General features: G+C 40.5%; 1 protein-coding gene across 1 annotated transcript; it reads left to right on the forward strand.

Annotated features, from left to right (window-relative positions):
• The first annotated feature begins 593 nt into the window (after nucleotides 1-593).
• Nucleotides 594-26,505, forward strand: LOC149305237 (UBX domain-containing protein 2A-like). The gene is made up of 7 exons (XM_089477867.1): nucleotides 594-665; nucleotides 12,586-12,636; nucleotides 14,256-14,394; nucleotides 17,227-17,336; nucleotides 19,669-19,806; nucleotides 22,522-22,680; nucleotides 23,713-26,505. The coding sequence occupies exons 2-7, from the start codon at nucleotides 12,596-12,598 to the stop codon at nucleotides 23,903-23,905; spliced, it is 780 nt and encodes a 259-aa protein (XP_089333993.1). The 5' UTR covers nucleotides 594-665; nucleotides 12,586-12,595; the 3' UTR covers nucleotides 23,906-26,505.
• Nucleotides 26,506-27,453: the final 948 nt, after the last annotated feature.

The raw sequence follows: 27,453 nt of genomic DNA on the forward strand, positions 1-27,453 counted from the left end.
ACCCTCCCCATTCTTAACCTTCTTCTGATTTCCTGATTACACTCCCCATTTCTCTCAATGTTTGATCCCAGGTATGAGAATTCTTTTACTATTTCTATTTCTTCATTGTCTAGGTTGAACTTGTGAAGGTCCTCGGTGACCATGATTTTAACGTTCGACATGAAGCCTGCCTTTACACTTCCTTCTTCGATTTGCCTACTCCTACTCCTGTTTAAAAACCTCTTACTCCTTTACGCCTTACTCCCCAACCCTGGGGAAAGGCCTGGTTGCTTTGCAAGGCTGGTGTGTGTGTTGTTGTGTGTGTGTGTGTGTGGGGGGGTGTTGTGGAAAAACAGCCACCTCTGTGTGTGTGTGTATTAAGTGTCTCTCTTTGCCTCCCAGCCCCTTCCCCAGTGCAATATTATAACAGGAATACAAAGTAAGAAATATACTTTGTTACTCCTTCTTCCTCTTCCTCTTTTACTCCTTCTCCCCAACCAGAGAGAGGAAGAGGAGGAGGAGGAGGAAGGGCAGGCTCTAGAGCCCCCTCTTTCCTGCCTCAGTGGAGGCCCTTCCCCTTTTGGAGGTGGGAAAAGACTGAGGCAAGGCAAGGCAAAACAAGGCAAGGCAAGAGGATGCGCCCTGGCCAGGCCATTGCCTCTGGCTTTTTTGGAAGAGGGGCTCTGGTGAGTCCAGAGGGGGAAGAACTGGGGGGGCAGAGGCCTCGTTGGGGGGCTTGGGAAGGGCTGGGGGAAGGAGGGACAACAGGGACAAGGGGGGATGCTGCTGCCTGGGACATGGCAGCAGGAGCAGGAGGAGAGGCTGGGCTGTGCGCAAAGAGGAACCATATCCAAGGGGGGCAAGTCCTTCTGCAGCCTGGCCAGGCAAGTCCTCCTTTCCTCCCTCTTTGGACTTGCCCTCCAGTTCAGCCTTCTGCCCAGGAGGCTGGCATTCCCAAATGTCCCCCATTTGGAGCAGGACTCACAAGTAAGGATTTGTCCTTTCTAGGAATGTTTGGAGCTTTTGTTTTCTGTCCAGGAGGGAATTCCCAAATGTATTCCATTTGGAGCCTGATTCAGAAGTATGAGCTTAGACTTCTAGGGAGTGTTTTGAGCTTTTATTCGCACATGTCCTACCTTTTTCTTGGCTGCCCTTCATGCCAAGGGTGGGGAGAGAATAGGGTGAGTAGAGAGGTCCTCATTCCCCCCCCCAAAGCCTGTCCTCCATTTCAACCTCCTCTCCAGGAGGGCATTCCCAAATGTCCTTCATTTGGAGCCCCATTCAGAAGCATGGATTTACCTTTCTATGAGTGTCCTGAGCTTTTCTCTTCTTTCCTCCATTTGTGTTGACTTTCCTTCCTGCCTCCTTCCCACCTCACCCACTCCGAGGCCTGTCCTCCATTTCTGGACATCCTTCTGTCCAGGAAGAATACCAAAATATCCTCCATTTGGGGCATGACTAAGAAGCATGTGTCCACATTTTATGAGAGTGTTTTGAGGTTTTATTCATGTCCTACATTTTTCTTGATTGCCCTACATTCCAAGGGGGAGGAAATAGGGTATCCAGGTGTCCTCCTTTCCTCACAGGACCTGTCCTCCATTTCAGCCTATTGTCCAGGAGGGATTCAAAAATGTCCTCCATTTGGAGCCTGACTGAGAAAGCAAGGATTTATATTTTCTGTGAGTGTTTTCAGCTGTTATTTGGTCTTGGATGTCCTCCATTTGGTGGTGCCCGATCCTCCTTTGCAGTTAGGACATCCAGTCAGCCTGCCCTGGAGGCAGATGACCAGCTGTCTTAACTGCAAAGGAGGACCAGGGCCTGTCAAATGGAGGACGTGACCAAAGGAAAGCTAAAAAGACTCATACATGTAAATTCATGCTTCTTAGTCCTTAGTTCTCCAGATGAGGTACAAAAAGGCTCAGTCCCTTGACACCACACGGTTTGTTGCAGAAGGTAGGGCCATGTTACAGGGCCTTTGAGAGGGATATTAATGGGATGGACATGCAGAAGAAGAGGTTAGCCTTCATCCTAAACTGTTGAGGTTGTCATAGGCTAGAACAAGCTCTTTGAATTGCATTTGGAAATAAGGCGGCGCTCTCAAAAGTGACACAGTATGCTACATGTCTCTGAACCATAATATTTATGTGTAGTTATTGCAGTGTAGTGGTTAATGATAGACTCCCATGCATGTCTATTTCAAAGTATCTCCTGTTAAGTTAAGTGGGACTTACTTTATGGCTAATGATACAATCCCATACATGTTTAATTCAGAATAATTCCTGTTGAGCTCAGTGGAACTTACTTTTAGGTAAATGCCCTTTGTTTCTGCAAACTAGATCATTTGCGGATCATCATATCCCATATTATTAAATGGTGGCAAGGTGAACATGGACATGCTGAATCCTTTCCTAATATGGGGTACTACATATCCATGTAATATCCTATATTATATGCTATATAATATCCAAACCAAATAATAACCGAACTATATATATATATATATATATATATATATATATATATATAGCAAAGCTATATAGTCGGACTATATAATATAATATATATAATAACCAAGCCTGCACCATTCCAAAAGGCAAACTGTAAAATTTTGCACATCATAAGAGAATGAACTCTGAAGTGCCAGGTGAGATCATGCCTCTGTCTTGAAGCTGGTAGATGGCAGTTAGAGCTGTTTTAGAGTTGTCATATAGATCCTTGTAATTATGTATTTGTGGTGCCTTGTGGATTGCAGAATATGTTAGTGTCAAACAAAACAATTGTCATGCCTTGCAGCAGCTTTTCAGTCATTCCATCTTTTTTGAAATGATGGGGCACCCGCCAAGGAACCCCACCAAATAGATTTGGTGAATGTCACATAACCTACATTTTTAGTCAGACTAAATTTATTTTGGAAATATATCTTCTGATATCGAAGTATATGCCTACTCCATATTTATATCCTATACCTTCTTCCCTTTACCCCTTCTTTCCCTGCTGTTTCTTTTCTTCGTAATCACACTTTAAAAATTCAATTAAAAAAAAAGTCAGGCTATCCCTAATATATCCTCCAAATTTGGTGCTAATTGTTTGAGCATCTGCAATTCTTTGTTCCACATAAGCCACAATAGTTGTTGTTGCTGCTGTATGCCTTCAAGTCATTTCCAACTTATAGTGACCCTAAGGTGAGCCTATCATGGGGTTTTCTTGGCAAGATTTGTTCAGAGGAGGTTTGCCATTGTCTTCCCCTGAGGCTGAAAGCATGCCACTTCTCCAAGGTCACCCAGGGGTTTCATAGCCTGTATTGTAAATCAGATCATCTGAGATACGCCCTCCAAATCTGATGGAAATTGGTCCAGTTGTTTTCATGTGATGTGATAACAAATGGAAAGAAACTATAGAAATATAAATAGAGTTATCTTTCATCTGACCCTGGAAAGGTTGGCTCATATTGATAGAACATGTGCCTTTTGATGAAAAAGGTTCTCAGAGTCACTTCTTGACATTTCCAGGTGAGGCTGAAGAAGCCCTAGAGCAGTAGATGTTATTCACTGTCAACAGTATTAAGCTGTCAGGCTTGATAGAAGGCAGCTGAGCATCCTAAGTTCCTTTTTATCTTCTGTCAATGGGTACAGTATATATAGGCTCTACATCTTTAAATATGGAGGTGACGGTGCCCTTCCAACATACTTCAGTTCATTTTTGTTACAGTCATAGACCAGCACAGGTAGAGTCCTTCCAATATAAATATGTGGAGAATTGTACTGTTGGTGTTAACAAGCAAAGGAATTTGCAAAGGAATGCTAACACAAATGTGAGAACAAGGATAGGCATGCCCTGATGAACGGGCAGATAGACTGTAACTTGTAAGAGAACTGTGACACCTTTTTGCTTTACTGTTCTCTCTTTATTGTTGCTTTGCTTGATGGTATACCATGGTCAGGGTAGCAGCAAATAAAAGAAGATACAGGTTTGCCTTAGTGTTTGGGTCTGACTGTAGCTTATATTCAGGCCAAGCAATGAACTGTGATATTTTTAAAGGCAGAAATTGACACTCTGTTGGATGCATAATACTCTCATGAAACCAAACAACATCAAACATACCATCAGGAGCTCATTAACCTGCAAATTTGTGAACATCTTACTATCCTCCCTTAGCTTACATGTACTTGTAGCAGCAAGAGGATAAATGGAGTCAAATTGGACAGCATTTGTTCCTTGCCAAGAAACCACTGAGGTATTTTGTCTTTTAGGACATTTTCCTTAAGATAGATCTGGTACTAGATTTGATGCCTTCTGGATGTGTTAGACTACAGCTCCCACCATCCCAGCCATGTGCTGGGGTTTTCTTAAAATAATTTCAAAGGTAGACCTCCATGCCAAGATCCCAAACTGAAATTCAGTAGTAATTTGAGTGAAGAATAGTTGCAACAAATGGCTAGCTCACTAAAACAAGAAAGAACTTGTGCCTTTTTGGTAGGATTTTGCATCTTTATCTGTTCTGTGTAATAGTCTGAGCTTGGAAATGTTACATTTTGGACTATAATTCTCAGAATCCCTAACCAGCATGTGATGATACTTTTACCACCATCTTGTTTTATTTACTTATGGGTTCATTTTTGTTTTTAAATTTTCCCTTCAGGATATATTTATCTATCCTACCTGTCTCCAGCCTTGTGTCGTCCAGATATTATAATAATAATAATAATAATAATAATAATAATAATATGTTTTATTTATAGACCGCTATTCCGCAATGATCATAGCGGTGTACAGTAAAAATCATAATGCAATACAAAATACAAGGTGACAAAGGAGGGAGAAGTTTGGTCCTTCAGGCAGTCCCTGATGTTGCTGGGTCTGCCTGATCGTTCCCTCTGAGGCCAAGATGACAGTTGAGGAGGGAGGGGCCTCTTCCTTCAGGCAGTCCCTGATGTTGCTGGGTCTGCCTGATCGCTCCCTCTGAGGCCAAGATGACAGTTGAGGAGGGAGGGGCCTCTTCCTTCAGGCAGTCCCTGATGTTGCTGGGTCTGCCTGATCGCTCCTTCTGAGGCCAAGATGACAGTTGAGGAGGGAGGGGCCTCTTCCTTCAGGCAGTCCCTGATGGAGCTGGGTCTGCCTGATCGCTCCCTCTGAGGCCAAGATGACAGTTGAGGAGGGAGGGGCCTCTTCCTTCAGGCAGTCCCTGATGTTGCTGGGTCTGCCTGATCTCTCCCTCTGAGGCCAAGATGACAGTTTAGGAGGGAGGGGCCTCTTCCTTCAGGCAGTCCCTGATGTTGCTGGGTCTGCCTGATGACTCCCTCTGAGGCCAAGATGACAGTTGAGGAGGGAGGGGCCTCTTCGTTCAGGCAGTCCCTGATGTTGCTGGGTCTGCCTGATCGCTCCCTCTGAGGCCAAGATGACAGTTGAGGAGGGAGGGGCCTCTTCCTTCAGGCAGTCCCTGATGTTGCTGGGTCTGCCTGATGACTCCCTCTGAGGCCAAAATGACAGTTGAGGAGGGAGGGGCCTCTTCGTTCAGGCAGTCCCTGATGTTGCTGGGTCTGCCTGATCGCTCCCTCTGAGGCCAAGATGACAGTTGAGGAGGGAGGGGCCTCTTCCTTCAGGCAGTCCCTGATGTTGCTGGGTCTGCCTGATCGCTCCCTCTGAGGCCGAGATGACAGTTGAAGAGGGAGGGGCCTCTTCCTTCAGGCAGTCCAAGATGTTGCTGGGTCTGCCTGATCGCTCCCTCTGAGGCCCAGATGACAGTTGAGGAGGGAGGGGCCTCTTCCTTCAGGCAGTCCCTGATGTTGCTGGGTCTGCCTGATGGCTCCCTCTGAGGCCGAGATGACAGTTGAGGAGGGAGGGGCCTCTTCCTTCAGGCAGTCCCTGATGTTGCTGGGTCTGCCTGATCGCTCCCTCTGAGGCCCAGATGACAGTTGAGGAGGGAGGGGCCTCTTCCTTCAGGCAGTCCCTGATGTTGCTGGGTCTGCCTGATCGCTCCCTCTGAGGCCGAGATGACAGTTGAGGAGGGAGGGGCCTCTTCCTTCAGGCAGTCCCTGATGTTGCTGGGTCTGCCTGATGACTCCCTCTGAGGCCAAAATGACAGTTGAGGAGGGAGGGGCCTCTTCCTTCAGGCAGTCCCTGATGTTGCTGGGTCTGCCTGATCGCTCCCTCTGAGGCCCAGATGACAGTTGAGGAGGGAGGGGCCTCTTCCTTCAGGCAGTCCCTGATGTTGCTGGGTCTGCCTGATCTCTCCCTCTGAGGCCAAGATAATATGTAGAACTAGGTCCCATAGCTAGCTATAGTTGTAAACCAGATGTGGAAAATCATGTAGCATTCCAGATGTTGTTGGACTGCAAGGCCCATCAGCCCTGGCCAGTACAGCCAATGATAAGGAATGTTGTGCCACAGATTCCCACCCATGTTGTGAGCCAACACATCAGGAAGATATCAGGTTGCAGATAGTTGATGTAACCATGTAGGGGACCAGTTCATGTATCTTTAAAAATGGCTGTGGTCCACTTGACTGTAAAGAGTGTAATTTATTTATTAATTTATATCCTGCATATTATCTATCACAGACTTGTGAGGTTTGTTATTCTTTAAAGCAGGGTGGCAAAATGTGGCCCTTCAGAGGTCACTCCCATCAGCCCTACTCAGCATTTCATCTTTCTTTTGAATAGATATTTGTAGGTGTGCTCTGTGTGAAAATAAAAAAGGATAAACAATCTTTCTACTTAGCCTATCACTAAAAATATTTTAGAAAAACTAAACCAATTTGCATAGCGGCTTCAGTGACTCTGTACAGCATTAAAAAATTGGCACATGCTAGTTTAAATAATCCACAGTAATTGGTGGAAAATGAAGTAAAAGGATAAATCTATGTTTATTCAAGATGACTAGTAAAGCTGAAATCCAAAATATGTTCACAGTGTAACTTACTTAACAAGCAAAAGATTTCATTGTAAGTGGGTAAAAAAACTCACTGAAAAGTCTTGACTTGGAAAGTTGTGGTATATTGCAGATTCAGAATAGATAGAATAAAGTTTTTCTCCTCAATACCTGGACTTCCACAATTACTAAACTAACCTGGTAGAGGTTGTATAGTTACAGTGGACTGCTTGATGGTGGTATTGGTGAGAGGGCAGTTCATGTAGTACAGTATTTTTTTTAAAAGGCCTACTTAATTGTTGTTACGCATTTTCAAGTCATTTCTGACTTGTGACGACCCTAATGGGAGCCTATCACAGGGCTTTCCTGGAAATATTTGTTCAGAAGAAGTGTGCTACTGCCTTCCTCTGAGGCTGAGAGAGTGTGATTTGCCTAGGGTTACTGGGTGGGGGAGCTTCTTTGGCCAAATGGGGATTTGAACATGATCGCCAGAGTCATAGTCCAACACTCAAGCCACTCTTGCCTAGTTTATGTTAGGGTTTTAATGGTTGAATTTTATTAGACTTGACACTTGCTGGGAAGAGCACTTTGATATCCACCTACAGGGTTTTGTTGTCATTGCCTTGAAAAAAATTGCCATTACCACTGAGGCAGATCTGTTTTCATAATGCTTTTTCAGGCCTAAGGGCTGGTGTGTCTGTGTCAGAAGGGAAGCTGGCTTGTGTTACAGTTCTGACAGCATGTCTCTGGAATGCCACTAAAGCATCCTCACAGCAAACAACAAATATAAAATTGGATGAGTGACTATAGGTCTACTTACAGTGGGGGATAAGCTTGCCAGAATAAAAACTATTAAAACTATACCTTTAATAATTGTGTAGAAGAGGGGATTTTGGTAAGCATTGCTTTTTACCCCCAGAAAAATAGAAGAGCAAAAGGACGGGGAAAACCTACAAAGTTCTGAATGTGTATGTCTGGCTTCCGTAAATCCAGAGTGTTTTTGTGTGTTTTCTTTCCCCACACACAAATCTTGGGTTTTTGATATTAGTCCTGGAGTCCTCAGTGTGGTGCTTGCATGCACTGTTATGGCCAGGGACATCTCCTTTGGTACCCATTCGGCTCCAGTTGTTGTGTGCCTTCCAGTCGTTTTCAACATACGGTGATGCTAAGGTGAACCTATCTTGGCAAGATTTGTTCAGAGAGGTTTGCCATTGTCTTCACCTGAAGCTGAGAGCATGTGACTTGTCCAGGGTCACCCAGTGTGTTTCATGGCTGCAGTGGAAATCAAAGCCTGGTCTCCATAGTTGTAGGCTAACACTCAAACCACTACACCACACTGGCTCACAGTCCAGCTCCTAATTAATCACAGATGTGTTATATGTATTGTGTTTGTTTATTACAGTTAAAAAAACTGGGTAAGGCTATTATGCTACCTTGCAGCCTTCAGTAGCCTCCTTAAATATAAAAATGGTCGGGAGCATGTAGAGCAATTTTCATTCTATCTTGATGTTGCAATGAAGTCACCAGCCTGAAAATGCTTGAAGAAAGAATTCACAGCTGATTTCAGCTGGTTTACACTTTGTGGGCAGAAGGGTGAAGTGGAGCACATTTATTCTTACTGTTTTGACACATTAAATTTCTGGTGCTACCAGAAGTCTTCCTAGAAGCCACAAAACACTCAAATCTATTTTGATCTACAAGCGGGAAGTGTCCTCTGGCTTCTTTCAGGCAGTTTTGTTTTAGGAATTGAGATAGGCTGGAGGCAGGAGCTGGCCTTTTTGGCACAATCAAATGGTCTTAGTCAAAGCAAGATCCAGGGAAAAATATCATGCAGTCTAGGACAGAGTAGTCCAATCTGAGAGACAGTGAGTAGTCTGGTTACAACACAGGACCAGGACTAAAGAGATCAGGTTGTAGTAGTCACTATCTTTCAACCTAACCTACCTCATGAGGCTGCTACAAAGATAAAAAAGAAAGGGTCAAATATGATTCCTTGAGAACTTTGGGGGAAAGACAGGGGAGCAGTATGGCAAAGAAATAATGCTTAAATCCAATTTCATTTATAGGACACCATTAATTTTAAACCAGTTAATTTAATTGTTATCTTTTGGGGATTTCCCCAGTGATCTTTGAGGATGGGAGAAGCTGCACCTTCTGTGCCTCTCTTATCTATCTGTTCATTCATTCATTTAGTGTTTCTGTATCACCTCCCAGCCCACAAGGAAAACTAATTGAGGTAATTAACACAGGAAAACTAATTGTTGCTGTGTATCTTCAAGTCATTTCCTTAAGGCAACCCTATCACAGGGTTCTCTTGGCAAAATTTGTTCAGAGAGGGTTTGCCTTTGCCTTCCTCTGAGGCTGAGAGGGTGTGACTTGCCCAAGGTCACCCAGTGGACTTCTATGGCTGAGTGGGGATTCAAACTCTAAAATTCAGTGCTCAAGCCACCGCATCAAGCTTGCCCTCTAAAAATAAAAATTAAAATTAAAGCAATAAAAATATTTTTAAAAACACATTAAAACACTTTAAAAATGCCTAAAACAAGTATAAGAACAATCCTGGAATCCAGTTTTGAAACAGTTAAGGCAGCATTTTCAAATACTGAATGCCATGTAGGGATGGGAGATTATGGGCCCAAACAGACAAGCCAAAATAAAGCTGCTTCGGGTCACTTTAGAGGTATGCACTTTGGAGACACATGCCTCTTAAGAGGCCAGAAGTTGCACCAATGCTGCACTCCAGTCCTTAGGACTGGAGCCTGGCTTTGGTGTGTCTTCTGGCCTCTTAGGACATATGCCTCATTTAAACAGCATACCTCCAAAGTGACCCGAAGCAGCTTTATTATGATCTGTCTGTTTAGGCCCTATATTTCAGTGGAAAGGCTATCATCCCTCTCCATGCCACTGCTTGATCCTTCAATAGTTTGGATGGCATTGGGGGTGTGACTATACTAATCTTGTTCTGGGTTGATTCACCAGCTGGAGCTTCTCTAGAGAGTTGGCTCTACTATGTGTAGGCGCCACAATTTGTAGCTTCTACTCCTTAGGTGTAGAAACAACTCAAAGGCACACAACAAATACTATATGTATACTTTCCACACAGGCTGAAATTTCCCTGTCCCTGTCTCTAGAGTAGGAATTCTCTCTGGCAATCTGTGTTCTTTGTCCCCGAGGCAAGCTCCCTTGTCGGTTTGCTTTGTAAAGTGTTGCCAGTGTGCTTTCAGCTCATTGGATCTATATCTGGAAGAGGCTAAATGCCCTCTTCCTTGTATGTTGGAGGCCCAAGAGCTGTTCCAGCCTAGCTTTGACATTGCTGTGCTCCTGCTAATTTGTAAAGTCTGAAGTGCAGCTGCTGCTTCAGCTATCTTGGCTTTCCATGCCTTTTGGCAAAATGTGCTAGAGAATCAAAGCAAATGCATGATGTACTTGTATTGGTTTATTTGTGCCCTAGTAGAGTGTTCTTACAGTATTGGAAAACCAAAGGTTTTCTTCTTTGTCATGTGAATGCCAATAAAAGGAAATCATGGGATATTTTTGGCAGGCTCCCAGCTTATTTTAGAAATAAAAAAGACAGTGTCGACAGATGCCACCTTGTTTTCTTGTCTTGATTAAGCTGTGCCTTGGTGTTTTAGAGGGCATTCCTGCAGCCACAATCATGTTGCATTGCAGCTTTTTTGGAAGCAAAGACCTGGAAAGAGAGATCGTGATTTGGGCAGCCCTACTTTTAGGCCACCTGGGCATCAGACTCAAGAACATAGATTCTGAATGTCATGAAAGGCAGGGAAGGAGACTGTTACTTCTTTTGTTTTCACCCTAATTTGACTAGGAAAGAGATCTATCGTATCTTTCTATCTACCGGTAATGTGCAAAGGAGGAGGGAGGAAGGAAGGAAGAAAAAGTCTTGGCTGACTTTGGGTATTTATACCTTGACTTGAGAGAGAGCAGGGGCATTTGCTGATTTGTCTCAGGCAGCAAAACACCTGAGGTTTGGCCTGAACCATAGTTAAACATGTGGCCTGATCATATAGATACCAAGAGAATGATAGTTCATGATGGTGAGCATAAAGTGCTGAGAGGTAGGACCTAACCTTTCAACAAAAGAGAGGACCTAAACTTTCAGCAAAAGAGAGTGGCATTTGATGAAAGCCTTAGGGTCCTGTAAACATCCCTGAAACAACTGCAAACCTGTACCAGCTATTAGTGTTGAGGAAAGATGCCTGACAAAGCCACTTTGGAAGTCTTGGGCTTTCTTGCTGTATTAACATTAAAACTCTCAGTGAACAAAGCTACACATTTACATGGAAGTGCTGTACCAGTTGGAAGATCTGTATAAATGCCTAGGACCAGAAGCGATTGGGATTTCTGATTTTATTTTATTTTTTGAATATTTGCACATACATAATGAGATATCCTTGAGATGGGATTCAAATCTAAACATGAAATTCATGTTTTGTATACATCTTCTTTATGCACAGTATTTTCAGTATTCTTTTTTTGTGTGTATGAAACAAAGTTGAGTATATTTAAACATCTGAAAACAAAGGTGTCATTACCTTAGCTACACATGAGGGCAATTTTGGATTTTGGAGTATTTCGGATTTCAGAATTCTGGGTAAGGGAGACTCCACCTGTAGTTAGATCTTCAAATGTTTTCCCTTTTAGTGACATGAGCAGTCACACAGAAAATAGTATGAGATGTGGCCCAACAATTTTAAATAATATTTTGTAACTTAAAGGGACTACATTTTCCAAACCACATCACTGATTGCCAATTCCACTACTATGGCTCTGGTCTTCCTTCTGGCTACAGCAGGACAAACGTACTGATATCCTGTTCTTGTGAAGCAGAAACTTAAAAAACCAATAACCTTGAAAGACTGACAAAATCAGAAGTAGATACAAAGTAGGACTAACCCTAGACAAATACCCTAAATGCACCAGATCCCATCTGATCTTGAAAAATAAGTAGGGTTGGATGGAAGACTGCCAATTAATATCAGGTGCTGTAGACTATATTTCAGAGGAAGGAAGTGGCAAAACCACCCTCTTGAGTATTCCTTGCCTAAGAAAACCCTATGAAATTCATGGGGTTGCCATAAGGCGATAGGCAGTTTGAAGGTGCATACATACATGACACTGCATACCCATTTGTGTTTCAGGGTCCATTAAATGATCAACTGCATTTAGGGATGTTGTCAGTGATCATCCAGACATTTATGCACTCTGGTCCAAAACACACTGCAGTAATAATCCAGTTTGAGACCGCTTTAACTGCCCTGGCTCAGTGCTAGGGAATCCTGGGAATTATAGTTTAATGTGGTACCAGAGCTCTTTGGCAGAGAAGGCTAACTGTCTGACAAAAATACTGTTCCTAAAATTCCCTAGCATTGAGCCAGGGCAGTTAAAATGGTCTCAAACTGGATTATTTCTGCAGTGTGTTTTGGACCTCTGTGACTTATAAATATAATTCACTGATGATTGGGGTTGCGCCAATGCAAGGTGCCTTAAATGTTCCCTTCTTCCATGTAAGTAGAGGTTAGAATCACACAGTTCTACAGTTGCACAGTAGGTAGGCCATTTGAACAGAAATTCACCATCTTGCAAATTAAAGAGCAGAAGGCTCCCTGTAGAAACTGTGTCTACTGCAGACAAATTACCTTGAGTGTTTCAAAATGCTGTCTTGTATATGTATACAACTGACTTTATTATGATGGTAATAACAATTTTTTCCACTATTAGGTGGAGCAGAATGCAAGAAGTCGACAAGATTGAAACTTTGAAACAAAAATGGTAGGTGTATGTATTTTGTCCTATATAGAAAAATTCATACATCTTCAGTTCTAGTGCACAAGAAGTCATACATTTTCATATACTACAGAAAGTATTTTGAGTAATATAAAAGTCTTCTGTGATAGAACTGTGTATATCTTTGAGGCTGGCACAAATTCACTTTTGTTTAAACTGGATAAAATCTTGATTCATAGTTCACTGGGAACTTCTTGGTCTGCTTCCCATTCAGGCTAGCAGTGGCAGCCCTGGCCTTCTAATACAAAGTTTGTTATCACTGCCAGTAAGAGGAAGTGTGAATGCTTCCATGATAGCATTGTTCTTTGCCCAGTTAGTCAAATCAAAGTATCAGAACCTAAACATGCATCAGCCAAGAGGTATGTTCCATTGTTAGGGGGTAAAAGATCTTCATGTGGAAGGTTATCTATTCTGAGATCTTAAACAACACACCTCTCCACAATGTGGAAAACTCTTTTTAAAAAAACTCTCCTTCTCCTATACCCCAGAGAGACAAGAGAATTTTAAGTAAAGGAAGGAAGAGAGGATCTCACTCTGTGAGCAAAAGCATGCCCAGAAAAGATTTTGAATCGGCAAGGGAAGAGTGGAAAATTGGTTTTAAAAATGGGATATAGAGGAAGGTGATAAAAGAAAGAAGCTGTTACAAGAAAAAGTTCAAAAACTACCTTTTTGAAGTTTTGCTGTAGCTATATACATTTAAGCTTCTGCTTGCAACTCTTAAAATCCAGCTCATCAAATTCTTTCAATTATGTGCCTTGCTATGCAACCTGAATGAAAAAATAATTGTGTTTCCCACCCAGTGTCCCCAAAGTGAAATTTCACGTACATTATGTAGCCTATATTTTAGGCCAGGCCGTAGCAAGTGTGTTCTCTAAATATGTTGAAAATCCAATGAGAAAAAGAGTATTTGTAGTAAATAATTACTCTGTGTGCGTGTGTACGTTGTTGTATTATCATTTGCATATAGCAGTTTGTGCTTGTAGCATTTCTGTATAGCAAATTAGGGACTGTTGACATTCTGATTAAATGACATTATTCTTCTATATTGTAGGCAATAAAGAATGTATGGCAAGCATAGATCACTTTGGTTGCTGCTACACTGTAGAAATATAAAGCACTACTTTAACTTCCAGGCTCAATGCTATGAAATTATGGATTAAAATGGAACCAGTTATGCTGCTAAAGTCACATTGAGAACAACCATTCTAAATCTGAACTATGATACAAATACTGTACAAGGAAAGTGTAACATAGATCAGCTATCTAATCTAATCAGTGAGAGATTATTTTCTGATCCTATACTGTATATATAAATTACTGAGGTCAGAGTACTTAAAGACTTATCTGGAACTAATCTGCACCTTAATATTTATGGACTGAGGAACCTGTTCTTTCATGGCCAGCTTGACTTGCAATAGTCGTTACGTTACAAATCAATCTATAAAGGACAAGATACAAATAATTTCCTGGAATATTTACTTGCTCCATAACAAGAATGGCTGCTTTAAGTTTTAATATTGTTGGTAGGCCAATAAAAACATGGTTTAGGTGAAACTGTGAATTTCATATACAACATTAATTATTTTAATGTTCTCATTTTACAGGGTTTGCACAACAAGAAATGCTAGTCAAATTCAGAATGGCACAGACCAGAAAAGCTGTGATATTTTTGTGGATAACCTTTTTGAGGAAGCTCAGAAAGTCGGGGCTGTATGCACACAGCAGGCCAAAGTTAAAAGCCAAGTAAGTGGATTTAATTTTGTAAAATGTAAAGCAATTAAAAATTGTGTATAAACTTTTAAGGAACAGCATCCAACAGGATACTTTCACTCCTTCCATTGGCGGGTCTGGAGTGGGTATTCATTCTCTCCTGCTGCCCTGCCATTTCAGCCTGCAGTACATCCCCCTCGCCAAAAAAATCTGTACTTTGGTTAACAAAACCTTTGGAGGCAGTTTTTGGTCAGCATCATGTGGTAGAGAAGGGAAGAAAACAAATGAATATTTAATTGGTCAGTGTCCATTGGAAGTAGTCCATTGTTTTTATTTAAGGAATAATATAAAAACATGCCATTCCCAAGAACCACCTTTTGAAATCTCTTACTAGTAGCCCAAGACCCATTTAACAAAGAGAGGTAAAAGGAGTGAAGTGAAGCAAAAGAGTAGAGGTGAAGGTGAAGCAAATAGCAGGACGTACAACCAGGTACTAAAATTTTTCTTTTAGTAACTCCCAGGGCGTAGCCACACTGCAAAAATAAAGCAGTTTGATACCGTTTTAACTGCAATTATTCTATTCTACAGAATCCTGGGATTTGTAGTTTGCTGAGGCACCAGAGCTTCCTGATAGACTAATCTGAATTCCTCACTAAACTACAAATCTCAGATTTCCACAGGTTGAAGCAATGGTAGTTAAAGTGGTGTCAAATTGCATTATTTCTGTAGCATGGGCCTGTTACAGACTGCCAAAATAAAGCTGCTTCGGGTCTCTTTGGAGGTATGCTGTTTAAATGATGCATGCATCCTAAGAATCCGGAAGCTGCACCAAAGCTGCGCTCCAGTGCTTAGGAATGGACTGTGGCTTTGGCACAACCTCCGGACTCTTAAGACCCATGCATCATTTAAATAGCATACCTCCAAAGAGACCCAAAGCAGCTTTATTTTGGCAGTCTGTAACAGGCCATAGAGAAATCCCCAGAAGTCAAAGCTGATGCTGTTGGAAGTCCAGCTTGTAGCATACCTGCTTAAATATTGTTTGCTCTTTCACTCTTGGTTTTAGAAAATTCCCCCTTCTGACAGTCACTTTGTTATGGACTTGAGGCTCTCAAAATCATTTACAGTCTGCCCTTTCCTTACGCGGGGTATCCGTTCTAAACTTCCACATGTAAGGGGAATTTCGTGTATGCTCAAGCCCCATTTAAATGAATGGGGCTCATGCACGTGGCAGCATGGAAGCGTGTGCGCAGCATGCGTGCACACCATTATCCCTTCCAGGGTACACTCACCCTTCTTCTGTAGCGGCTTTCAGCACTGTATTTAGCATTGGGGAACATCTGTGTTTCCTAATGGGTCATATAGATGCTCTATGATAATTTAGCAAAATGGTAATTACCTGTACAATTTCTCTGGGGAATGGAAGCTGCAGATCTGTGTACGTTATTGTAAAACTTTTCCATTGGCTATAATGTTGAGGAAAATAGTGTTTACAGTGTGATTGTATGCAAGCATACATATAAGTAACCTATTTATTTATAACTGTTTTACTGAGTTAAGTGGGGCCTACTTCCAATAAGCGTGTAGGCAATAACAGCCTTACTGCATGCACAATCCTATCCATGTCTACTCAGAAGTGAATCCTGCTGAATTAAATGGTCGTTACTCCAAAGCAATCATGTGTAGAAGTGCAGTCGTAAATCAATGTTTGCAGTCATAATTCAGTTGCAGTGATAATTCAATATACATAATCCAAAAGCAGTTTTTATGAATTCTCAAATATAGCTTTGTCAGACCCAGCTAAAGGTATTTGCATGTAGCATCAGCGCCCATTATCCCTTTAGCCTGAGCTATGTCACGAGACTTTTGTGAGGATTAATTGAGAGGAGGAGGAGTGCTTTGCATGAAGCCTTGAGCTAATTGAAGGAAAGATAGGATATGAAAGTAACTTATAATAAATAATACTGTTTTATGTATATAAGCACATAGATTTTTAATGCAGCATCTTATGGGTAGTGTGGGTAAATAGATAGACAGACAGACAGAGGACTTAGGCTGAATCCACACTGCAGAAAAAATCCAGTTACTTATAGTTTTGTGTGCTATTTAGCCTTCTCTGTCAGAGAGCTCTGGTGCCACAACAACTACAAACCCCAGAATTCCATAGCAATGAGCCATGACAGTTAAAGTGGTGTCAAATTGGATTATGTCTGCAGTGTGAGAAAAGTTTATATTTGGAAGAAATGGTCCCCATACTAAACATTGATCAGCAAGCTTTGGATTAAAACTGTATGCTATGATAGGTGGGATATGAATTTAAGGAATGCTGTAAAGAATTGAAATGCAAACTTTGTAGATGCTAATTATTCCAGTCAGGGAGTTGTGGAACACAGAGTAGCTGAAATATTTGATTTATCTTTTGCAAATAATTTGGACTCATCACTCTTTTCCCTGTAAAACCGTGCATATTTATATGTTCTTGGTGTCATTCTTTTGATATCTTTGATATCAGAAAACATTAACACAGAAATTCAACTGATTCCTTAATGCTGACAATAACTGCACAACTGACCTGCTTCCAATTGTGGCAAAGCCAACTGTGATTAATGGATTCTTCACCAGGCTCAGTGTTAAACGCACATGCTTTACATTGCAAAAGATCCTCTGTTCAATCTCTAATGTTTCCAGGTAAGACTAGAATAAAGACCCTTATATGAAACGCAAGGAATGTAGATAATACTGGGCTAAATGGATCAGTATTTGGACTGTGAGGTACCTCTCATGTTTTTGAGTTCTGCATTGTCCACATGAATTATGTGGTTCTGCCATTCTTATAGGATAACGTTTAATCGTGCTTTTGTTTCCCAGGTTGATACAACAATTAAATTATGGAAAAATGGATTCACAGTGAATGATGGTGAACTCCGAAGCTATACAGATGTTGCAAATCAGCGCTTCTTGGACTCAATCAAAAAGGGGTAAGTTAGCTTAGGTCTGAAACACACAAGCTTCAGGCTGATCTGGGGGTGTGGCATACAGATGATGCATGCTCCCAGATCGAGTTGAAGGTGTGCCGCTGCTGACAAAGGCAGCCTGGGAACACTGGCAAAAGGAGTACAAAACAAGTGCTCCCTGCCAGCAGCTTATTCCTGACCGCACTGTCTGATTGCCATAGCCCCGTGCTGATTGGGGGACCACCAGGACTAGAGCTTGCTATGCTTGTTATGCTTGCATGTATTGCTAACACCATGAACTATCACAGTTGTTGTGTAAATGTATTGGCACTGTGTATTTATGTATTACAGTCAACCCTCCATATTCACAGATTCTTTATCCATGGATTCAAGTATCCACAGCTTGAAAATATTATACACACACACACACACATTACAAAAAGCAAACCTTGATTTTGCTGTTTTTGTAGTAGTAGTAAAATTTATTTGGTCGTTAACCAGTATAAAAAATAACTTGATAAAATAATAATTGCAAAATACAATTATTAATAATTGTTAAAAACAATTTCAGATACAAATTTAAGGTCATTGCTGTTTTTGTATAAGAGACACCATTTCACTATCCCTTGTATTTAATGGTACTTGAACATCCACAGATTTTGGCATCCACAGGGGGCCCTGGAACCAAACCCCAATGGATATCAAGGATCCACTGTATTTAAAATATTTGGATGCTGTCTACATAGTATTTCACAGAATTTTGATGCAAGGATGCAAATAAATGAATAATAAAATGCTTTGCATTGTGAACAGTGCTTTGAAATAGCACAGAAAAAAACCTACTCTTGATGGCTTGCTTTACTCATATGTTCTTGCAATGCAGTCTTACAGAGTCATTTAAGAGATTCTAGATAATCATTTGGCTTACCAGGATTTGGTTAAACAAATTAAGTAAGAGGCTCAAATTTTTTGCAAGCACTGCAGTTAGTCTAGGGCTTTTAAAAGCATCCATTTGTAATTTAAATATCTCTCCTCTCACTCAGAAACTGTCATTTAAAAAAAATAAATTCTATACTTTATGATGTTATAGAACTATTTTTTTTCTATTATTTTATTTGTATGTCATATTTTTCCCAGAATGGGACCTAAAGCTCCTAAAGAAAGTCGGTTAAAAAGCTTAACAATAAAAATGTAAAAAAACCAAGTTTAAAATCTCCATATTAAACAGTATAAAATAACTTAAAAGATGTACAAAAGCACATTAAAGTGTGCTTAACCAGAAACCTGCCCACAAAAGGAGAGGGCCAGCCTAGCTCCCTGAGAGAAGGAGTTCCAGAGGTTGGGAGCAGCCAGTGAGAAGGCTCTTTCTCATGTCCTCACCTGTGATGGTGGCAGGACCAAGAAAAAGCCTTCCCCTGAAAATCTTAGGACCCTTGCAAGTTGGTATGGGGCAATACATTCCTTCAGATAGCCTGGATCTAAACTGTATAGGGCTTTATGACCAACTCTTTGAATTGTGCCCTGTAAGGAACTGGTAGCCAGTGAAAGTGCTTTAGCAAGTTTAGATGCTCCCTCTTGAGCTAGTAAAATCAGCATTCTGGGTACAGAATTTTGAACCCATTAAAATTCTCCAATATTTTCTAAAGTAAGCCTGACATAGAGTGTGTTATGGTACTACTAATGGGATATAATTAAAGACATGTGTCACTGTAACCAGATCTGACATCTCAAGAAACGGGCACAGCTGGCATGCTAGTTTTAACTGTGCAAATGCACTCCTGGACACATGAATTGAATTTCACAGTCTTCCAGAGGAGGTTTTTAAGGCACACAGGGAGGGCGGCTGTAGGAGGGATAGTGGTCCCATCTGCTTCCATCCCTAAAAACATTGTTTGATAAGGCACGGTCTTTTCACACCATATTTCTACACATTGGATTTTTGGAACAGAGGGCAGGTTAATCTATTAGTTAATTTGCCAGTGAGGGTGTGATATAGTGACACTTGGATGCTATAATTGCTAATGCAAGGATGGGTAATCTATGGGCTTCTAGATGTTTTGGGACTCCAGCTCCCCTAAGCATCATCTGTTGTGTCCATTAGTCATAATGGGAATCATGTTCCATAAATATTTTGAGAGCTTCAGATTCCTTACACCTGGTTTAGTGTAAGTACAGATGTTCTTATCACTGTATACTGGAGAAGATCTTAATGAAAATAAGAAAATGGTGAAAACAAGTTCTTATGATGTAATTACCATTTTTAACTTGTTTGCAAGAGAAAGTACTCATGCATAGATTTATACCTGCTCTGTTTGTGGTGATGATAGTGTGTATTTTTCTGATTTTTTTTAAAAAGGGAGTTGCCTCCTGAGTTACAGAAGATATGTGAGAAAGAGGAAGTAGATGTGAAGGTGGATGATAAAAAGGATGAGTTATATACTGTGAAGAAGCCAGTATTTCATCCTTTCTCTGGACAAGGATACAGACTAGGAAGGTGAGGAAACTAGCATTTCTGATATTGAAAGCTGATTAAGCAAAAGAGTTAAGGTTGACTGTAATTTCTCCAAGTCCTGCCTTCTGGGCAGAGGAGGGTACTTGAAGCCAAGAATTCTGAGATTTGTTTGTAAATTGCTTGACCAATGACACAAGGATTATCCAAGCCAACCTTCTGAAAATACATAGGCTCTGAAGTCACATCCCACCCCCAGAAGTCAGGCATTGGAGAAATAGGCTGCTGGAAGCCAGCAGCCTTTCCTTCCTGATGAGAATAGTTGTCTGTTTTCATTTTGCCAGTGCTGCAAAACCTTGATCTTTTTCCTCCTGCTGCTGTCACCTAGGCCAGTGAAGTGTGTGACAGGGTCTTGATCTTGGATAGTAACCTGTAAAGGAGATCACTCTGTACACAACAGGATACAGCAGCCAATGCCCTATCATCACCAGTAACTCAAAGAGCTGTTCATGAATAGTAAAAGCAGGTAACAGCTGCACTGATGCCAGTAGAACCCATAGCAGCTGCATTAATCTTTCATCAATCACTGCTATCTCCAGAAAACATGTCCAGGAGTAGCTGTGTTGGCCATACAGCAAATGTGATGTCCTGCCAGGACTATTTGAATCTCCCCCTGCATTTTCTTTCGTGTTGGTTCAGGCCATAGAATATTTTAGTGTAGGAAAATTCATTGTATTAGTTGTGGGAGTAGCTGTAAGATCACCTGCATTTTTCCAGGTTTGGTTTGCCCCTTCCCAGCATGCTCTGTTTAGCTAGAGGCTTTTTAGTTTGGAGCAGTCTTTGCTGTGACCAGGCAGAGAGCTGTCTTTTGGTGGCAAACAGGCCCAGACAGCCGGAAAGGGCATTTCTTACACGTTAGCCATTTTAGTTACCAGTAATTAGTTAGCCGATTGAGTTACCAAGAACAAGTTAGCCAAATTAGTTATCTACATCAAGTCAAAGAATTCAGGAGCTGAAAGACCCTGCACCAGCTCCATTGGGTGAGGAGATCAAACCCAGAGAGATGACATCCTGAAGATTGCTGAAACTCAAACTGTAAAGTATCTTTTATCTAGAGCTGGGGAGGAGAAAACTCTTTATTTTTGTTCTTTAAATTAAACTTCCCCCTTTTTGAACTTTACATTCAGCATCAGAGCCTTCAACAGGGTACTGGTGTTGCACACCCAAACCTGCCACCACCTTTAGTTGGGTGTGTCTTCACAGAAAAGTACAATAACATCCAAAATCCACAAAATAGTAATACTGTACCTTCATTGGACCAACCAAAGCTGCACATAATACATAATGCAAGCTTTCAAAGTTTCACTGGCATCTTCACCAGGCAAAGAACATTATACAGTCATCCCTCCATATTTGCGGCTTTGATATTTGCGGATTTGATTATTCACGGATTTCATTAATATGTTCTCTCTAGGACTGTCTGGGTCCTCCAGTGCAACTCTGTGGTCAACTTTAACTAAAAGTTGCACCGAAAGACCATTTGTAGCTACTCCAGTGCCATTCTATGGTCAGTGTATGTTGGACATTGACCACAGAGTTGCACTGGAGGACCTAGAGATTCCTAGAGAGGTGTCCTCTCAGGTAAAAACAGTGTTTTTGTTATTTGCAGTTTTTCCATATTCACAAGGGTCTTGTTCCCCTAACCCTAGCGAATATGGAGGGACAACTGTATTTACTAATAAGATTATCAAAACAATATGCAATGCCTTCTGTATTTCAAGGTGTAGAGAGGTGTCTACAGGAAAAGACTACCATAACAGAATGACACAGTGTAATCAGAAATATGCAGGATATTCTGGATTTCAAGATTTAACTACCCTAAAGGCACCAGATCCCATCTGATCTTAGAAGCTAAGCAGAGTCAGCCCTGGTACTTGGGTGGGAGAACATCAACTAATAGCAGGTACTGTGGGCTATGTTGCTGAGGGAAGAAACTGGTAAAATCACCTCTGAGTATTCCTTGCCTAGGAAATCCTTATGAAATTCATGGAGTCACTATAAGTTGACAGGCGATTTGAAGCCACATGCACACACTATGGGAAATGACTATCTTAATGGAATGATACAGTGTAATGAGCAATATTTTCATTGTGCTATTTCCTATGCATAACTGAGACACATGTAATAAAATAAATTTTATATATAAAATTTAAATGGCTCAGTTATGCATAGGAAATAGCACAATGAAAATATTGCTGATTACACTATCATTCTGTTAAAGTAGGCTTTTCCCACAAGCACCTCTCTAAACCTTGAAAACCAGGAAATTAATATCCTGTCTTTCTACTAAAAGGTGTTGAAATACCATTTCATACCATAAACTTGAAAATAATAAAACATTATTCATTCAGAGGAAGAATTTGAGTAGTCAAGCATCTTATCGGTTTGGAGAACAAACAGGGCTATTCAGAATAACAAGGGTTTCTACACACTAGTCCTTGAGGGGTTTTTTCTCAAGCTTGAAATGCAATTTTTAACATTTTGTTATCTGCCTGCTAATAAAGTCTTAATCTTTAAAAACATGTTTTAGTTAAATATTCTGTGATTATGTCTTGCAAAAGCTAATGTTTTATCTGTTTCTTGTAGTCACCAAAAAATAACGATAAATAAGTTTGTTACATGATCTAATGTTATTTAACATCCCATGATCTAATGTGGAGATGGATTAAATCTTCTCTGAATTTATTCTTTATTTTCCAGTGCCACGCCACGAGTAATTTATAAAGTAAAAAGAGATGTTGAAGAAACTGAAAAGAAAAAACCAACAGTGGTGTTAAATTACTCAGAACCCATCACTAGTATTCAGATCTGGTTAGCAGATGGAACCAGGATAGTACAGAAGTTTAATATTTCTCATAGGTAAGAAAAGATGATATTGGTCCAAAACACACTGGAAAAATAATCCAGTTCGAGACAGCTTCACCTGCCCTGGCTCAATGCTAGGGAATTGTGGAAACTGTAGTTTCATGAGACATTTTAGCCTTCTCTGTCAGAGAGCTCTGGTGCTACAATAAACTACAATTCCCAGGATTTACTAGCACTGAGCAGTTAAAGCAGTTTCAAACTGGATTATTTCTAAAGTGTGTTTTGGACCATTGACTCACATATTTGTATGTGCAATTTAATCCTATATATGTCTACTCCTTTGTAAGCCCCATGAAGCTTATATCTACAAGTGAATATATATAAGATTGCAGCCTGATAGCCCCATCACAAGTGTATTTATGGCACCTTGGACAAACCAATTCACTCTTCATTTGTGCAATTAACTACAGTTTCCTATTTTGTCCAAACTGGAAATATGTGGTTAACAGCCTTAAAGCAACTCACAATTTTAAACGAAGTTGGTGGGATACAATCATGTAAACCCACACTTTGTATTAACTCAACCACTTTCTTAAGTCCTCAGCTTGATAGTTACCAAAGTCTGGCTGAGTCATCCATTCTACATTTGTCTCAAATTAGTTCAGATGAAATTGTGTTTGTGCGTATGTGTATATATTTTCTATGTTTGAGTCTGACAGAGTTTTATTCAAGACTACAAGTCTGCTGTTCTGTATACCATTGGTCTGATTGCTTTAAAAGTCATAATAATGGAGATCTTGTTGCTGCATTCTTCAAATATCATAATCCCCTCTGCTGTTGCAAGATGAAATTGTGTGTGTGTGTGGGGGGGTGCATTTACATGTGCACCTGGAGCAAAAAAACTTGTATATATGGGGGTCAGGGGACAGTGTCAGATGGACTAACTGCAGACCATCCTGCATTGCTATTGCAGAGGAGAGACTTACTACAAAATGGGCACCACTGAAAGAAATTTCTTCTTTTAAGTTTTTGATTTGAAATACTGAACATTTTTTTAAAAACATCTTTATTTGATTTTCTTTTCAGAATAAGCCATGTAAGAGACTTCATAACGACTTACCAAGGTCATCAAGGAAGGAGTCCCTTCATCTTGACCACATCGCTTCCATTTCGGGAGCTGCTGAATGAATCCCTCACCCTAGAGGAAGCTGACTTAAAAAATGCTGTTGTTGTTCAGAGACTTAAAACAATGGCAGAGCCTTTCAGGGGTCTGTCTTAACAGCCTCTGTCAAGATGGCCTAAAATAAATCATTACAAAGCTGCTACAAGGAAATCTTGGAGAAGAGGCAGACCATACCCCAGTGGCTTTCTCTTAGCTGAGTGACTCCATACCAAAAAGAAACGAATAGCAATATCTGCTGTCTGTAGTATGCAGTCTACAGCATTGCTCTGAAAGAGCATATGGCATGTGCTGTACTAAATCTACTCCATTGTGTTCTCTTAGCTCTTTTTATCAAATTAATGGCCTGGATGTAGAATGTAGTAAGCAGTATTTCACCAGGCCAGATATTTTAAGCTGTCAACTAGATAGCTGTGCTAGTCTAGTAAAGAGACTTGTAGTGAGAGTCTTCAGCTTTTACTTGCACCTTGAATTATTGCTGGACAAATATTGCACTTTACTTTGAAAAGTACTATTACCTGTACTTGATTTAATTATTGCTTCTTTTTTTACTGTTGCCCATTGTGCTTTAGAGCCCTTGCAATGCTTCATTACAACATTTTCATAGGTTGATACAGTTCAATCTAAAATTCAGTTTCTTAGAAAAATCTATACCTGAGGTAAGCTTTTAAATTTTGTAGTGGCTTCTACCTTCCTTGGAAGCCTTTTTGCCAATGCATGTATTAGACGGCAATCCTATACATACTTACCTGGAAGGAAGTCCCACTGAATTCAGTTGGGTCAACTTCTGATTTTAGATGGCTTGCACTGTTTGTCTCTTTTTTGTGTCAAAAGAAAGAGATCCATACATTATCCTAAATTCCAAACCTCAGTAGATTTCAGTATGTGTGAGTATGCTTAGGATTGTAGTGTTAGCTTATGGCACTGGAGAAAACAGTGATTCTACACACTGTCAGAAAGGCTGAGTCAGTGCAAAAGCTAGATTGCAGCTTGCCATGTGTAGGAAATCTTTGGCAAGGGACAGTTTCAAACAGTGAATCACATGGATTACAACATGTTGCAGTCTTAGTGGGAAGACTGTGCCATGTCAGAAGTGCATGTTTGAATTGGTTTACTGAATAATAGGAACATGGTTTTGAAGAGCAAACCAACTAACTTCATAAAGCTTGCCTAAAATAATTAGATTTATTGGATACTTGCATGTCTGACCATGTTATGGGGGTGGGAGGTTGAATAAGAGTGTTGCTTACTGTGTTCCCTACTCTGGGTTATGACTATTTCCTTTATTTATTGCATTTTTAAAAGATGTATTTAATTTCATTTCAAGATGCTATACAAACATTAAGAAAACAGTAATCTTTCCTCACAGGCTTGTAATTTAATATATATGACAGAGAAGAAAGGAGAGGGGGGGAAAAGAAAAAACAAGTAAATGCAGGCACATCACTTTCATAGTTACATAAATGCTTAGTGACTGAGATATTGTTTATTTTATTGTATTTGTTTTTGGTACTGTAGAATTATAGCAACTACTTTGTCATGGCTACATCCTGTGGAATCATGGGGGTTGTAGTTTTGTGTGAAATGTTGAATTTTTGCCAGAGAGCTGCAGTGCCTCACAAAACAACAAATCCCAAGATTCTTTAGTGTACAGTCATGTCAGTTAAAGTGGTATCAAAGTATGTACAATGATAGTGTAGTGTAAAAGAGACCTTGGGCAGAATGGCTACTGAAGGGGGGGAAATCAAATGGCAGTTGGTTCCATCTTAACCAGTGGAGTTGGCCTTGTCATCCTCTTTCTGTGGATGCAGTCAGACCTATACATCCTAGAATTGTTTGTCTGAATTCAAAAAAGGGATAGTTAAATGTATTTTCAAGTTAGCGCCTGGTGGTACTGGGTTTTTTGTTGGTTTGTTTACATTTTTTGTCAGAGGGGTAATATTGGTAATACTCTGTATTTTTTTCCATAGTACTATGGTGGCACGGTGTTGACAACTGGAAAAGTTCTTCCTCTTACACTGCATGTGCAGAGAAGAAATAATCCAGTTTGACACCAGTTTAACTGTCATGGCGCAAAGCTGTGGAATTCTGGGAACTGTAATTTGTTGTGGAACCAGAGCTGACAGGTTAAATATCTCACAAAACTACAATTCCCAGAATTCCATAGCATTGAGCCCTGACAATTAAAGTGGTGTCAACCTGGATTATTTCTGCAGTGCAGATGCAGCCTTAGTAATCAAACAGTAACCTGTAGATACTAACAATGGGAGCAGCTTTCCAGGGCTCCAACATGGATTGTACTTAGATAGAATATAGTAAAATATTGACAGATGCAACATCAACCCCTTTTTTCTTTTAGATTTTTCCTCCAGTGTGATCTTCTTTCTCACCCTCCACCATGTTTGCTACAGGAAAACCACTAAAAGAATACCATTGTGTTTTTTACCTTATTCTAGTTAGTTGAACAGTAGTCAGAAGCAAGTTGGAATCTCTCTCCCAGGATCAAAGCTTCGAAAAATGGTCACACTGACTGGTAGATTATGGGAGTCCTAGTTGAAAAAGTGACTTTTTCAACTCTTCTCAGGATTCAGTATTTTCCAGTATACCATTAGTCAAGACTGTCCCACTTAACATAGGATCTTATCACATGAAGGCACTTACGTGGCTAAAACATTGCTGAACTGTTGCAGAAGCATGAAGGTAGGATCGTCCGTCATGCTTCTAAAACATAATAGAGGCTTCCCGTTTTCCTTCTGTTGACGAAGTATGCGCAGTGAAACCAACGGAATCTTCTGCTATTAAAAAAATGGCTTCTCCGCAAACACATAATCGATGGAAGGAAAGCAGGAAGCCTCAATTACATTTTAGAAGTACGACAGACGATCTCACATTCGCACTTCTGCAAAAATTCAGCAGCGTTTTACCCATGTAAGTGCCTGTGTGATAATCCTCATAGCCCTGGAGCATGGAAAGCTTGGCTGTATAAGTGAATTACCATTGCTGGTGGGGTAGTCTACTTTCTAAATTGTTTGCAAGAAGGATTGCTTTTTTTTCTTGATTGATATATATAGAAGATACTGGGATGGCATATTTACCAAGGAGTCAAAGCCTTGTGTTCCTTTATTCACCATACTTTTTGTGTTTCAAATCCTGTTAACATTTTGCTTGTGTTCTAGTATAGTCTGTACTGTTATGTTAGTAATCTGATGGCAGTGGGAGCTGTCTTATAGTTGAGGGGCTTATCTGAATCCTGGGTGTAGTTAAAGACCCCTTTCCCTTATCTGCAGATAATCTCTAGTGAATAAGAGAAGGGCCTGTTACAGTAGTCAAAGCTGCCTTGCAGTGCTTTCAGTGAGAATGAAAGTATGCAGAGAGGCCCAAATTCACTTATTAATTGCTAAAAATGAATTTGAAGACGACAGTCTTTGCAGTTTAGCTATATCATAAACAGCTACGATCAGACTCCCAATTTTTTAAAAGATAATATAGTCAGTGGCTACTGAATATCTCTGGCTAAAAATGAAGTGGTAAAATATGCCAGTTCTTGGGACTGTGGAACATTATCTACTGCTCCATGCAGAAGTTTCTGGTGTGATGCTAAATCTAACTGTATGGAAGCAGATTTACTGCAGTTAACACATCTGAAT

The sequence above is a fragment of the Sceloporus occidentalis genome, unplaced genomic scaffold, assembly GCF_023333645.1.
Source record: "Sceloporus occidentalis isolate IW3139 unplaced genomic scaffold, rSceOcc1.0.p SCAF_12, whole genome shotgun sequence".
Taxonomy (NCBI): domain Eukaryota; kingdom Metazoa; phylum Chordata; class Lepidosauria; order Squamata; family Phrynosomatidae; genus Sceloporus; species Sceloporus occidentalis.